The following is a 16,219-nucleotide window of genomic DNA, read 5'->3' as shown; positions in this document are numbered from 1 at the left end:
CAATCTACAGATGCTAGGCTGGTTTCATCAGCTCCTCGCCACTCGTTTTCAGACGAGCCACCGTCACCTCTCCAGATGACGAGTGATTGTCTCTCTTCAGAAAGACCCTCACTCTAGGCGAGACAATAACCAGGCTTGCCAGTTGCTGAGCATCACTTCACCTTTCTGGCACTCTCTCGTTAAGCACCAGCTACTGTCTCCTTGAGGTTGCAAGTCTCCCTCTTGGTGTCCTCGCCTCCTCGTCATTTACCCCTGCATCGGTCCCTGAGACTGACTGCCCCGATTTCCTCGCAAGCTCATGAGCGCCTGTCTCCTAGGGATTCTCACCCACAAGGAGATCAGCTCGCCTCGCTTGAGCAACAGGGTGACGATTCCCTTCAAACCTTTCATCTGGCTCAGGGTGGATAACAGAAGGAGGCACCGAAGCAGAGCACTGCTTCATGGGACCAATATCCGGCAAAACCCCCTGTGGTTAGATCGGTGCCACATTTGCCTGAAGGTAAGGTGACTAACCACCCTTCCTTTCAGAGTTACCAGACTTAGGGCTCCTAGTCACCAATGCAACTTCACAGGTGGTAAGGACCCCTCCCTGGCTGAGCACACTATTTAACTTAGTGCAGGAGGCAGTTAGGGGGCCCAACCCCATTTGCAATCCTTGGGTGGCACGCCTAGGATTCCCTTGATGGCTTCTCTTTTTCCCGGTGCCTCTCCTCCTTCAGACCCTAGGAGAAGTTTTGAAGGTTTGTCCCTTGCAGGACCTTCTCCCAAGGAGAGACCTCTCTACCCCCAGAAGAGGTATTGGGAGGAAAGTCAAAGAGAATTCTGGGAGCCCCTTGCAGGTATGTGTTACACTGGTAAAACCAAAGGGGAACTTAAAAGGATTAAGCCATCTTCCCCTAGGGAGGACGGGGTGATCTCCTTGAAGGACTTTCCGCTTCTCGCCGATATAGGTGGTTCCTGCAGAGTCTCGTCCTCCATTACAGCCTAATGGGATTCCTCCCTCTGGAGAGGATCAACGTCCTCTAAGGCAAGAGATAGCGCAAGGCCTTCTCTTCTGTAAGAATACCAGCCTCAGCGCATGGAGCCAAAGGACTCGTTTACTATCTCCAAGTCCTCGGCAAGAGCTTCCGCACTTTCGGCTCACCCAGGGCTCCTATGAGTGAGAGCTCTGAGGCGGATGAGCAGTTTGGTTACGAGGACGACCTTTTGCCAAGAGCCGCTGGCCCTAAGCTCAGAGAGGCGCAGCAGTGAGCATGCCTTCTAGCAGGTCTTGGCCAGCATTAAATCCATTAATGGGCTTTCAAAGCCATCAGCAATCCCATAGGGGGGAAAAGACACGGTCCTTAACCAAGTCTTTGGCAGTCAGAAACCCCAGGGGTCAGTGCAGCTTTGCCCTGGTCAAAGGGTTTGAAGAGTGCCAGAATGAAGGCAGTCTTGCAAACTACAGGTTCCTGTAGATCCGCTTCTGAGCAGGCTCCTCTTCTAAGCTCCTCTTGCTGCTTGTTTGTGCAGCAGAGTAGATACTATGAGGTAATCAACAAACCTCTTCTGGCGTTCCCTCAAAATCACTCCATAGAGGCTCTCACTTGGGGTGTTCCCTTTGAAAGGTTTTCGGGGCTCTCAGTCTCGTACTCGGCCCCTGAGATCATCAACCAGGAGGAGGTTGCGAAGTAACTGAATCAGAGCTCAAAGTTGAAAAATTCTGCTACTTCTGGCAGGTAGCCACTTTTGTGAGTTGACGCTATTTGCAATTTGTGTGCAGAACATGGTACATAAGAGCATGGATTCTTCAGAGTCTTGGATTAGTAGCTGTACACCACTGATTTTGCCACTCATTACAGATACTTTGCTGTTAGTTTATTAATATTCAGGCCATGGTTATGGAGCTTCTCTTACAATGCATTAGCTACAGAATTAGCATCACAATTCTTCAAAGAAATGAATCCTATGAACCTCTCATTTACTGTCTCATCTATTCTATGACATTCCTAATGCATACACCGAGCTGCTCACTAATACTAACATTTCTAGTCTCATTAGATTTTACTGCAAAGAAGGGAGATGACTTGGCTTCTTTGGCTATGAAATTAAGCACAGTTGGCTACAGCTTTGAGAAGATAATTCTGACTTAACCCAGATGTATACTTGGCATTTAATGGAATCTATTTTTCAGACTCTTTGATAGTCAAGCTTAAAAATTTTATTTTATTTAATGAACTTTTGCTTTCATCATGCCCCATGAATGCTATGTTTGTTTTAGCAATTGTAATAACAATGTTCGATAGTGTCTTAATATATTCTCTCTTGTGAAGAACCTGCTGTTTATGTTATAAAGTTGTTTGTGAAAATCACATTGCAACTGTGAAATTTTTCCATAGCAACAACATGGCATATGCCTTTTTCTTGCTTTAATCTCTTTTCATGCATCATCTTCCAGTTACTGAAACCTTAGTTGGTGAATGCAATTTTTCTGTGCCCTACATTAGCACCGAAGTTTCTGCATTCAAAGCAACAAACTCTGTCACCAATCACGGAGTATTCAAGCCACTCATATCTACCATACAAATCACATTGAAAAGACCTGGTCTGAGAACCAAACTTTACTTTTGGATATATTTTTAGTCTTTGCTGTGTAAATTAAATAATTTGAATTGAATATAAAATTGAGGCCTTAAGCCAAGCACTGGGGCATCAAAGGCCATCCAGCGCTACATAATGAAAATTAATTAATCATACCCGTACTTACAACATTTGGTATCATTTTAATTTATAAAACCAATCACACAACTTTCATAGTTCAGGGTATTACAATTTTCCCCCAGTGTATATCATAAAGGTTTGTTCTGGAGAAATGGGTCTTCATCTGAAGATTAAAAACAAGACAATATACTTAAATATGTTTAATATCTATTGTCACTTGAGAAGTATTACAAAGAAGGGCCTGTCTCCCTTCACCACTCTTCATCAAATAATTGTGGATTGCATGTGTATGGCCAATACGCAGTCTAGTTAAAATATCATCCCTCCTACTTGTAAAATTACAAGATGGCCATTTATCCACTGAAGGGTAGATTTGTTTCAATTTTGTATTTTTGATCAGTTCAGACCATTGACCCTGCCACTTATTCTTATAGTGAAAATATATCTTACTTTTAAGGTCTTTGTATGAAATACTTGTAGGGGATAGATTAAGTAGCCCTGAAGCTTCCTTAGCTGCCTTATCTACTTGTTCATTTCCATCTACCCCAACGTGGGCAGGGACCCACTGACATTCTTCGTAGACTGCAGAAGTACTAACCAGTCCTGCACATCTTGTATTAAATGACGGCCTGGCATAATTTATTTAATTGTGAGTAAAACACTTGGAATCTGTAAAAATTGTATAAAAACTATTTTGATTACCATTTCTAAAAATATGTCGGACAGCAAGAATTATTGCATACAACTCAGTAGTAAATACTAAACAAAAGGATGAAAGTTTCTTTCTAATAACAATATCCCTCACCACAACTGCACTTGGCTTCATGGCTGAGTCTGAGTTTGCAGTACGTGTAAGGAACATGTAACAGATTACATTTGGTCTTTTGACTGGCCAAACAGTACTACATTAGATCCCTCTCTCTAGTTACAGTTCATTTCATCTTTGCCTACATATATACACAGAATAGTCTGGCCTATTCTTAACACATTCTCCTCTTTCCTCATACACTTGACAACACTGAAATTACCAAACAATTCTTCTTCTCTCAAGAGATTAACTACTGCACTGTAATTATTCAGTGCCTACTTTCCTCTTGGTAAGGATAGAAGAGAGTATAGCTTTGGTAAGCAGCTCTTCTAGGAGAAGGATTCTCCAAAATCAAACCCTTGTTCTCTAGTCTCAGGTAATGCCTTAGCCTCATTACCATGGTCTTCCACTGTCTTGGAACAGAGATCTCTTGCTTGAAGGTATTAGTGAGGGTTAACTACCTATACCGCTAGTTAGCAAGGGGTAGGGGGGTAGCTAGCTTCCCCCTTCACTCCAATTCTAGGGTGAGAGGTACAGACGTACCTCATTGGTGGGTGGCAGACGAAAACATTGGCAAAGAGGTCAACCTTTTCGTTGCTCACCGGAACGAATGCTCTTTTCGAATGCATCAAAAGAAGGGTAGAGGGCCCACATGCTGCACCAGACATTGTTGTGATTTGCAGACTGTGGCCAGGTGTAGCACGCGGATTGCCTAGTGTCCGAATGCCGACCACATTCCAACGTTCATTACACAGCAATATAAAATGGTGGAATACCCAGAAATCTGGGCAATAGGTAAATAGTCAAGAGAACTGGGCACTGGGTACCCCCCCTCAATTTTTATACTGGGCAAGGGGACCCAGCAAGAACCTCAAATCTCCCTATTAGCATTTCTTGAGTTCAGTCTCTCTTTGCAGTGCTATGCACGGAGTCCTAAATGAGAGGAGCAGAATACTTTCTAGGCGAGATATTTTTTAAGCTTAGGTAAACTTGACAAACATTCTTCCCAGGTCTTTGAATTCCTGTTTCGTGGAGTGAAAGTTCTCTTATCTTCTACCTCAGTTAATTACAGGAAAGCTGAATGGACTAGTAGATCAATAAAGAGAAATCTAGATTCTTCTAAATGAATGGTCTGCATTGTTTAGTGGCAAAAGATTTGGAATAGGTTGGGAAAGCCAAACATGGACATGTTTGTGACTTCTCTCAACAAGAAATTAAGGAGTATCTATCTCCAGTTTCGAATTCATTGGAGTGAAAGGAGGACACCCTGTTACAGGATTGGGCAAATCTAGATATACAGTGCTATGCAGGTATATGTTTTTCTATCGTTCACAATGATATTGGGGGGTAATAACCAAGTTTAGAGCTTCCTCAAAAAGCAGGTAGCTTCCTTTGGTTTTAAAAGAGGATGGTTTACAGATCTATTACTTTTACTGTGTTTAAATTAGCATTTTCTCCCAATAGATTATAATGCCAGAGGACTTCAAGAAAAATTGTACTGATTGAGTCGAGTTACGGTATAAACTAAAAAGTTGATTATTATAATCAAGTACAGTGGCAGGTCTTAATTTTCAACAGAATCCCCTTGAACGTGACCTCAACGTAAGCCGGAATGTCACTTTCGAAGAACTGGAGAGGCTAACCACAGAAATTACCAATGCTCGATACTTCTTGGAAGGCATAGAACATGCGGTGAGTTAGATTTTTTATGTTTAACCAACATATTTATTTGTAAAAGTTCATTTGAAATTATTCTTTGTGTGTGAGACAATTTCCATATACAAATTATTCTTTTTGATACACATAGTATTGTAGTAATATTAGATATGGTGGTGTAATGTAGAGCAGTATTTTTATATTTCTGTTAGATTTTGATTTTAATGCCATGGTTACTGTACAGCATGTTCTTATCACAATATAGTTTGTCTCACTAACTTTATACTTTTTAAAAGTTTGATATATTTTTTTGTGGGTGAATAAAATGCTTGAGGACTTTGTCATGATTATCTGAGAATGTGTACATTATGAAATAAATAATTTAATTGCATTTTTTCTATTTAATTTGTTCCTACACAAATACAAACCCTTGTTCTTTACAAAGAAGTCATGGCTATAAACTTTTGAACGAGGTGTCAAAAACATTTTGGGTTGTTACCAGTTAGTAGCGGGGAAGCAGTTTGATGTCAGCTGTGGTTGAGAGTGAACATTATCTTCCACACTTTGGAGTAGTGGCTAAAAATTAAACTTTTCCTCTATTCTTAAGTTGTGCATAATTGATTTGAGGATGCACAACATGCAAACTTGCCCAAGCATGTTGGGCCACTCCTGCAGCCCATTCATGTCTAAAGTGGAGATGGATCCTCACCGCCTATGCCATGCTTGTAGAGTATACTCCTGTACGCAGGTGTCTCCATGCAACGAGCATTGGGAATGGCCATATTCTTCTAGTGGGAGCAGTAAGGCAGAAGGAGGAAGAAGTCCAAAAAGGATTCTTCACTTTTGGAGCCTTACCAAAGTCGAAGAAAGCCCGACTTCTCCTTTCGCCTCGTACCCTCCCCTCTGGTTCTTCTCACTTGGCCTCCTTTCTTGGTGCCCCTATCTTAGGGTTGAAGTGGTCGAAGCATAACTCATTTCATCTGACTTTATACTGGTAAACAACACTTCTGTGCTCCATTCTTCAGAACAGGGAAGTTTTCTGGTATCCTCCAAAGATAAGGAGGAGGATGGTGGAATATACACCAAGCTATTGATCATCATAAGCCAGATATCACAAATTTTAAGTAATTTGTATTTTTCCTAACAGTACTTACCTCGAACTACTTTCTTAGGAGTATCTGGGATCTCCTCCCAACCGACCAGAGTTTTGTGTAGCTTACCTTACTCCCATTTTCTATGGTGGAGTGATACGCGCCCTGAGGCGAACCCGGGTCAGAGAGCATGCTTGCTCAGGTCTCGATCTCCAGTAAGTTCTTGATAGCTTAGGTTTCTATGAAGTCCAGCAAGGCACTCGGGGTAGGATGGGCGGGCTACTACCCGAAAGTAGTTCGAGGTAAGTACTGTTAGGAAAAATACAAATTACTTAAAATTTGTGATTTGTTCCAACACAGAGTACTTACCTTGAACTATTTTCTTAAGAGACTAATACTTTAGGAGATGGGAGTGTCCTTCAGGACGTAGAGACCGTGAAGAGTATATAAGAGGAATCTAGATAGGTGACTAGATTCTGCTGACCCCAAGGAAAACACAAGAAAATAGGGAAAACTACGCAAAAAACCATCTTAGTGTCTTAAGTAACTCACCTTTGCAAGAAATCCTAGGAGACATAACCTTCCAGTTTCAGGGGGCTACTGGAGTCATTTCCGGTAAGGGAATAGGGGAAGGAAGAACAAGGGGGTTAAGGAAGGAACCTGTGTCTCTTGGACTTACTAACCGCGGTTACCACTGGGGCTACACTTTTAAACCGTTTGGAGCGCGGAAATGACGGGACCGAGCGAGAACCCGTCGAGGGACTTCCTTGAGCAGTCCTTCAAGTAGTGAGCCGTAAAGGTCGACTGGGTAGACCAAGTACCTGCCCTCTGGATTTGGCCCACTGCCATGTTTTTCTCAAACGCCTATGAAGTACTTAGACCCCTAATGTCGTGGGGTCTGGGCTTTCCTGGAAGGGGGACCCCTGCACTACTGTAGGCCCTGACGATCATCTGCCATAGCCAGGAGATTGTATTCTTGGAGACTGGCTTCTTCACTAGTCCCGAGGAGACGAACAGACTCTTGATCTCGGGTCACAGCCTAGCTGTCCTCTCTAAATACTTCCGTACTGCCCTGACAGGGCACAGCAGCAAGTCCCTCGAGTTGCCCGAACGAGGGATTACCGGCACTGAGAACCCTTCAAACTTGGGATCCCAAACGGCTGGATTCTGAGTCTTTGCCATGAAGGATGGCACGAACCTGAAGGTAGCTTCACGCCAACCCTTCGAGTGTGACACCTCGTACGACAGCCTGTGAATCTCCCCTACCCGTTTTGCTGATGCCAGAGCTAACAGAAAAACTGTCTTGAAGGTAAGCTCCTTGTCCAAGATGTCCTTTAGGGGTTCGAAGGGAGGTTCTGACGGCATCTTCAGGACTCTGGCCACGTCCCACTGGGGCACCTTAATGGCTTGGGGGGCCACGATTGTTCAAAGCTCCAGATGAGCATTGAGATATGTCTGGAGGCACCCAGGTCGCTGCCCTTCAGGAGGAAGACTTGACCCAGGGCAGCCCAGACTCCTTTGATGGCTGGGATGGACATGTTTACCTCGTCCCTGAGATAGACTAGGAAGTCCGCTATCTCTGGAATGGAGGCCCTCAATGGTGTGATGTTCCTCGAGACGCACCACTTAGTGAAGGTGGCCCATTTTGCCTGGTATACTGCGGCTGATGAACGCCTCAGATACCCTGACATCCTTGCTGCCGTTCTCGACGAATATCCTTCCTTCCTCAGAAGACGCTCGATAACCTTCACTCGTGAAGGCAGAGGGACCGAGGGTTTTCGTGGAACCTTTGAAAGTGAGGCTGCCGGAGGTGGTCTGGCCTGTCCGGCAGAGGCCAAGGTGGAAGGCGCGCCAGATCCTTTAGATCTGCGAACCACTCTCTCTCCGGCCACCAAGGTGCTACCAAAGTCATCCACAGGTTGTCCGCTCTCCTCACCCTGTTGAGGACTTGCCTGAGCATCCCGAAGGGAAGGAAGGCGTAAACGTCGAGGTTGTCCCAAGGGTGCTGGAAGGCATCCTCGAACGCCGCTTCTGGATCGGGCACAGGAGAACAAAACACGGGGAGCTGTGCATTCAGTCTTGTTGCGAAGAGGTCCAACACTGGCGAGCCCCATTTCTGAATGAGGGTCTTGGCCATTTCTGGGTGCAAGGACCACTCTGATCCTACCACTTGACCAATTCTGCTGAGGCCGTCGGCCAGGACGTTTCTCTTCCCTGGAATGAACCTTGCTGAGATCTTGATCTGTTCCCCTTCGGCCCATTCTAGCAGTTCCATCGTGAGGACACACAACTCGTTCAATTTTAGTCCTCCTTGTTTCTTTATGTAGGCCACCACCGTGGCGTTGTCGCACATCAATGCCTCGGTGTTTCCTCGGAGCTGATGGACGAACTCTAGGCACGCTCTTCGCACTGCCATCATCTCTAGCACGTTTATGTGCCGGTTTTTCTCTTCGTCCGTCCAACTTCCTCTTGCTGTCTTGCCGAGGTGATGGGCACCCCACCCCTCCGTGGATGCGTCCGTAAACAGAAGCATCTCCGGAGGGTCGGCTGCGAAGGGCATTCCCTTGAGGGTGTTTGATCTGGCGAGCCACCACTCTAGGACTTCCTTCGTCTCCGGGAACACCGGGACCACCTTGTGGAGGGAGTCTCTCTGGTTCTAGATCTCCTTCAGGTTCTATTGTACTCCCCTGAGTTTGAGCCTCCCCTGGGGGACTAGCTTCTCTAACGACACGAGGTGGCCTATTAATCTTTGCCAGTCCTTGGCTCTCCTGGGCTGGTCCGACAGGAAGGGCCGGAGGATCTGGTCCAAGTTGTCCAGTCTCTCCGCGGAAGGGAAAGCTCTCGCCAACCGGGAGACCAGGACCATTCCGAGGTAGTTCATCCTGGTGGAGGGTATCAGTTGGGACTTCTCCAGGTTGATGATGATACCCAGGACATTGCAGAACCGCAGGAGTTTTGCACCTTGCTCCCTCAGTACTTCCCCTGAGGCTGAAAGCAACAACCAGTCGTCCAGGTACCGAAGCAGGCGAATGCCCTGTTCGTGTGCCCAGGCTGAGACTGTTGTGAAGACCCTCGTGAAGACCTGAGGGGCTGTGGACAGACCGAAGCAGTGGGTCTTGAACTCCAACGCTTGGGTACCCCATTTTACCCTTAGGTACTTCCTGCTGGAGGGGTGAACAGGGATTTGGAAGTATGCGTCCTTGAGGGCTATGGACATCATGAAGTCCCCCTCCCTCAAGGCCGCTAGGACCGACTTCGGAGTATCCATCTTGAAGTCGGTTTTGCACACGAACATGACGAGGGCTGAGAGGTCTATGACTGGTCTCCAGCCCCCCTGTCGCTTTCTCCACCAGGAAGAGTCTGCTGTAGAACCCTGGACTGGTTCTATCGCCCCTTTCGCCACCATCGCAGAGCTCTTCTTGTAGGGCCGTCCTTCTCAAGGGGTCTTTGGGTGCCAACCACTCTTCCTATTGATCTGGTATTAGAGGTGGGGGTCTGCCAGAAAGGGCAACCTGTACCCTTCTTTCAGGACTGCTATGGTCCACGGATCAGCTCCGTGGTCTCTCCATGCTTGCCAATAACGTTTGAGGCATCCCCCCACCTGAGGCTTCGGCAGGAGTAGGGGGCCTCTTTCCCTACCTTCTTCGAGAGGCGCGGCCTGAACGACCTCTTCTGGCGGCCGCATAAGAAGGCCTGAAGGTTGACTGTGCTGAAGACGTTCCTCTACCGGGGGGGGGGGTTGCGAAGACTGAGGCCAGGCCGTAGTAGGGGCGTCTCCCCTGGGTTGGCTAGGTGAGGCGCGAGGAGGGAGGGAGGCGACGGAGGGTGCCCTTCTATGGGTAGGTCTTCTGCGAAGACTGAGGCCAGGCCGTAGTAGGGGCGTCTCTCCTGGGTTGGCTAGGTGAGGCGCGAGGAGGGAGGGAGGCGACGGAGGGTGCCCTTCTATGGGTAGGTCTTCTCGCTGGAGGGGGTCTGGAATCTCCCGTATCCTTCAGCTTCCTGACCCTCTCTACCGTCTCTTCCACTGCCTTCAGGGGGAATACCGAGTCGTCCCACAGGGGTAGGCTCCTCAGGGACCTCGCTTCTCTGTCCGGGAGCCTCCTGACGAGCTTGTTGAGCACCGTGTCCCTCTTTCGCAGAATCCAATTGGCGGCCTGCGTGATGGATTGGTACAAGAGGAACTTTATGGCTTTACCTCCCGAGCTAATCAGCTCCTTTAGTAAGGCCTGGTTCTCCGGGACTGCGAGATTGTAGGAGGACTGGAAGCCTACCAGCGTGGAGGCCCACCAATCTAGCCACGAGGATACGTTCACTAGGTCCTTGGCTATCTCCTCCATCATGGCAGTTTCTGAAGGGAAGAAACTAACCGGGGCGGTAGTAGCCCTCTCTTCAGCTGCTCCTTGTCCCAAGATGGCGACTGCTGGTTTCACAGTACAGGGACCCGCATGATGCCCTTTGGGAAGGTAAAACCGGCTCTGGGATTTTAGGCCTTGGAGAAGCTTGGAGGAGCTCTGGCTCTTGGGGGCCTCTGCGTGGTTGGCCATGATCTTGTTAACGTGAGCCATACCCAGCCTAACATCCCTAGCCAAAGACAGGGCTAGTGAGGGTCTCTGCTGCACAGGGCCATCTACCAGCCTGCTGAGGCTTGAGAGCCAGACTTCGTCAGAGGGCGGCTCGAGTTCGTCCAGCCTGTGGTGACGCCTAATGAGTCCTATTACCCTCCTGTAGGCCGAAACTTCTGCGCCTGACCCTTCCACATTGTCATCTACTTCCTCCATAGGACGCTCCACTGCCTGTGACGGAGGGTGCCGTACGGGGGGGAGGAATTTTCTTGGAATGGTCCAACCTCGGCGGCTCAGGGCATAAGACGGGCATCGCCGTTGGGACGGAGGCCTCCGTCCTGGAATTATCCCTGCTTATGGAGGTCCAGGTAGTTGCGGGATTGCTCGTCGAAGGGAGTTGCTTTTCTCGTTCCTGTCGACCCAAAGTTGACTTGGAGGTTGGGACGCGGCTGCCAGACCGAAGGGGCGACTCTCTCTGCTGGGCGGATGGAGTCTGAACCTTCGCAGGTTTATGCCTGTCCGCTGGGACCTGAAGAGACGACTCCCTCCGTCGATCGTATCTGCTGCTGGAGACGTACCTCACTGGTGAGCGAGCCCTTGAGAGCCAGCTCGAGGAGCCCAGAACTGCTGACATTTCCAGAAGTTGGATACGCGGGATGACGACCCATTCTTCCCCCAGGGAGCAACTTCTCCTATACAGGTACTTCTTCCTAGGGGATCTAGAGCGCCTCCCCAGGTGGCGGGATCTGGAGCAGGGACCTATCTCGGCGTCTTCTATGGTCCCTCGGGGCTCCGTCTTCCGAGGAGCACGAGTAGGCCTCGACCGAGGAGCCCGACGACTTGTAGGTTCTCACAGGCGGGCCCGAATCTCGCTTGATGGGTGAAGAGGGCTGTAGGAAGATGGACGGAAGCGTAGCTGACGGCGCTGGAGGGGAGCGAGGGAGTTCCTCGCTGGGGGACCAGGTTTCAAACTCTTCTTCCATCCTCAATGGAGACTTGAAGGGCGTCTTCGGCGGCACCCACGCGAGGGAGTCTGACGGCGGCGAGTCTTCCTTCTCGGCGGCACCCTCGGCTGCGGAAGCACCTGAAAAACATGCCCAGAAGGTGGGAGAAGAGGTAGTCACAGTTTTTCCCCACATAGGATCATCCGACGAGACGGCAGACTCCTGGGGAAGGGCCACAGGCCTCTTCCTCGCAACTGACTTACCCCGTCCCCTACTCTGGGTAGGGGAAGGCGGCAGCGAGGCTCTGTCCGACGATACGCCCGGCGAAGCAAAAGGAGAAGAGACGCTCGGTTTCTTAGGCGATCTCTTATGACGCCTTCTTCTTGGTGCTGTAACGCACCCACTGCACCTCGTTCAAGGACAAGCACTCCGGACACGTGGCTGTAGGGGAACACACACTGCCCCTACACGAAGAACACAAGGAGTGCAGGTCAACTTCAGGTTTCGACAGGAAAGAACCACACGATTTACCGGCCATAGGCCCAGGACAACGACGGGGATGCTCCATTAAGCACTAGTAAGGCACCGCGAGACACAGGAACACAAGGGTAAAAGGATAAGGGAGAGCACAAAGGGACCACGTGGTAACCGTGTGAGACACAAAGGGTCGCACTGGGTAAGGAGAGCGTCGTGATGTTATCGCAACGCAACCAGAGAACTTACTGGAGATCGAGACCTGAGCAAGCATGCTCTCTGACCCGGGGTTGCCTCAGGGCGCGTATCACTCCACCAGAGGTTACCCCTCATAGAAAATGGGAGTAGGGTAAACTAAACAAAACTCTGGTCGGTTGGGAGGAGATCCCAGATACTCCTAAGAAAGTAGTTCGAGGCAAGTACTCCGTGTTGGAACAAATATTATTTCAAACTGCAATCCTCCTCAAATTACAGGCCAGGACCTATCAGCCTATTCATCCCAATGAAAGCCTGATAGGGGGTTGCTGATAGGGGGTTGCTGGAGTCATCTCCTTTGCTCTTGTACGAGACAAGGTAGATTGATATTTCCAGGGAAGAAAAATAAGCTACTAGTTTGGTTCTAAGGGTTTTCTGATCCACCAAGCAGTGAGTCTTCCTACCTAAAAGTGTGTGGTTTATATCTTTGTAGGAACAAATCTTAATTTCTTCAAGTAATTTTTATTTTTCCTAGGTATACAAACCTACAGTAAGTTGTCATGCCAAAAGGTCATAAGTGAAGAGACTTTGACAGGTAAGAGGGCGGGACTCCTTGCCCTCACTCCCACCTGTCGTTTAACTGCTCGTTAAACAATTCTACGGCTATCCAGCTTTCACTCTTAAACTAATTCATTACCTAAAGGAATCGGGTTTGTATAGCTGGGAAAAATTCATATTACTTGAAAATGTGATATTTTGTACACAGCCATTTTTTTTTTTTTATTGAAAATTGTATGTTTCATTTGGCTGTAAGGCAAATAGGTTAGTTTCTTTGTTACGGCTGTCTAATGGAGATTATTTATTGAAGTTATTGCTCTCCTATTAACACCACTGTTATCATTGATGCCGGGACTGCTGAAAAAGTTAGCCAATTTTCTTTGGATAGTTGGAAGCACTACCAAGATGTTCAGTGCTTGGTAACGCACATACCCAAATAGACTATCCAGAAGTAATAGGTTTGTATTAAAAAAAAAATCAATTATTGACACAGATGGAAGTATTGTTCAGCAATTAATATCGTTGAGTTACCTGTATATAATTCAATTCAAGATGCATATTGCTATTTAGATTTCAAGTTTTTATTAGAAATATTTTTAGGATATCCAAGAGTTAGTGGCATCGTGCACTAGATATTTTGGAAGTCCCTCGCAGTTTTCCTTCTTTTCACATAGCTCTACCCTTTTTTTTCATCTTTGTACTATACTTAACTCTGTTTCATTTTGCTGTCTAACCTGTTTTAACTTCTATCTAAATCTTGCACCAGCAGCCCAAATTTTATAAAATCATTTATCCATGGTCCTGAGAACCTAATGTAATTTTTTTCTGCTGGTACAGTATATGATTCCAGATGAATCTTGAAGTGTCCTGAGAAAATTTATAATGGTTACAATTTTATTTATTTGAAAATCTTGTCGAATAAGCTTACAGTGTAATTAACAATTATCGTTGTAATTATTTCTCATATAGAATCAAGAAAAGCACGAACCTTGGGGTATTCTTCATTTGTGTGGCAGTACGACTCATCCTGTGGCAATGAAAGTGGGTAATATTGCCATCGACTGGAATAACTTCTTTTCCCTAGAGCCAGAGAAAGAGGACTCTGCGAGCAAAGCAGACGATGTATTACCTACTAGTAAGAAAACTCCAGCAAAGAAATCTGCTGTTGAAACTAATAAAGATACAAACAATTTTACCAGTGATCAGACAAATAATAGAGATCAGTTAACAAAGAGTTCAGAACTTAATGGTTTGGTAAAAAAGTTAAAGGTTAAAGTTGGAAATAGCAGCAAGTCTACTAAAAGTAAAGGAGGATCTAAACGAAAAATTACTTATAAATGGTGAACTACTTTACAGTAATATCCCTCTTTACATCGTTTCAACACACGAGTTCTAATTTTACTTTCTTTCATTCTTGAATATCAAATACAAAAATAAAATCTGCATTATGTCTTTTCCCTTTTTAATGTAGGTATATGGTTTTATAAAATAATAGCAGGTTATAAGTACTTTTTCATGTTTAATAAGTTACATTATCAGGAACATATAAAATCTGACCTGTGTCAAAAATTACGTTACGTTGTGTCTTTTGGAAACAATTAAAAATGTGGGCCGTGGTATTACTCTGAGAAATGTGCAAGTTTTTCCTATCCTACATTGAATCTATAATTTTTGTAGTAAAATTGGTTTGTTGGTTGTACGAAATATCATTTCCAAATACCTAAGACTTAATATCACAAAGAATGATAGTAGACGATGTGTTGTTTAGCGGAGTGCAAGAACCCATAGTACTATCGTCACAGGCTAGGGTACTATGTAAAATATCCAAGGGAGGTTCACCTACTTTTTTGTGTAAATATCTATAAAGTTTTTGAAAATAAAGATTATTTTTCTAAACTGTTGTTTGACTCGCCAGTTTTGTGTAGTATAGTAAGAGCTTGATAATATGAGGGATAAATTACACTACGCAATATTTTGAAAATAAAATAACCATAATTACAGTTAATGTATTTTATAAATATAGATGTATTGTAAAAACATTCTATACATGCAAATCATTTAATGGATTTGGAATGAGGTTTTACCATAGACATGGCAACTATGGGCAATGCTGTTAGATTTTCATTCTCATTCAACTAAAACCATTAAAATACCACAAACACCATTTCAGATTAATTAACTATCACAAACGTGTTCTGACAATATCAGCTTTATAAGTAATTTCTTTGCCTAACTTCAGAAATAAAGGGATATTTGTAAATATTAAAACCCTCTAGAATACTAATAATGGTTTAAACAAACACTTACCATCACCTCATGAAATAATTTTGGTTGTCCTATGGTCTTGCAATACAGCTGTATTTATTGAGCAAATAACACCAAACATTTTCCCAAAAATATTACATGCTATCAGATAGACAAGGCAAAATTTTCTGGAAAATGCTCCTACATTTTTTTTCTTCATGCCAATACATTTATATTAATTAACAATACTGTAATTAAAACAAAGAAGACTTCCTTCTAATATTACTATATTAGTTTAAGAATGCCACTCAGTTCCTATGAGATGTATATACAAAACTATTACAAATCTTTATATTACTCTATATACATTAATAGCTAAGCCTTGAAATGACTGAAGCATCTAAAACCTTATGATTTTCAACCTTGGTCCTCAAGAAATTCTGGTGGAGTTAAAAAAAAAAAATCCAGCAATTATATCCTGATAAATTCATGACCAGTTAATACAGTGCTTTTATTACTTAACTTACTGTAAAAACTCTGACTGTTGCATACTAAATCTGGTAGTGCCTTTTGCATTCATTGTCAATGTCATTCCAACTACAATGATACCAAAATGCTTGTAGATACCAAAATGCTTGTAGAAAATAATAAATACCTGTAGCAATTCTATCTTTATAAAATCACTTCGGTCACCTATGAGGACAGGAAGATGATGATTCCTAAGGATGACAAATTCATTCTTAAAAATTAGTGCACAATTGGATAAAAAAAATTTTAAGCAGGGCGGCAAAGTGAGAAATCCAAAGGCTAAATAAAAAATAAAGATAGAAGGCAATACAAAATACAGTAGCTCGTTTACTCATTGATAGTGAACAAATTTAGAGTATAATACTGCATGATTTCAAAACTAAATTGAGGAAAGATTTTCATATAAATATGGTGTACATTAAAATGGACTGTCCTGATGTTCATCAAACCTCATGACAG

The 16,219-nt window shown here is 45.0% G+C and overlaps 1 protein-coding gene across 1 annotated transcript in view; it reads left to right on the top strand.

Moving 5' to 3' along the window:
• Positions 1 to 14,431, top strand: part of LOC137632481 (poly(A) RNA polymerase, mitochondrial-like) — a 109,897-nt gene extending 95,466 nt beyond the window's left edge. The window contains exons 10-11 of the mRNA XM_068364433.1: positions 5,087 to 5,200; positions 13,958 to 14,431. Of these exons, the coding sequence (XP_068220534.1) occupies positions 5,087 to 5,200; positions 13,958 to 14,332 (489 nt within the window). The 3' untranslated portion in view covers positions 14,333 to 14,431. The remainder of the gene's footprint in view (positions 1 to 5,086; positions 5,201 to 13,957) is intronic.
• Positions 14,432 to 16,219: the final 1,788 nt, after the last annotated feature.

Source organism: Palaemon carinicauda, chromosome 41, assembly GCF_036898095.1.
Source record: "Palaemon carinicauda isolate YSFRI2023 chromosome 41, ASM3689809v2, whole genome shotgun sequence".
Classification (NCBI taxonomy): domain Eukaryota; kingdom Metazoa; phylum Arthropoda; class Malacostraca; order Decapoda; family Palaemonidae; genus Palaemon; species Palaemon carinicauda.
Note: the sequence above shows the minus strand (reverse complement) of the source record. Positions and strands in the feature narration are given on the sequence as shown.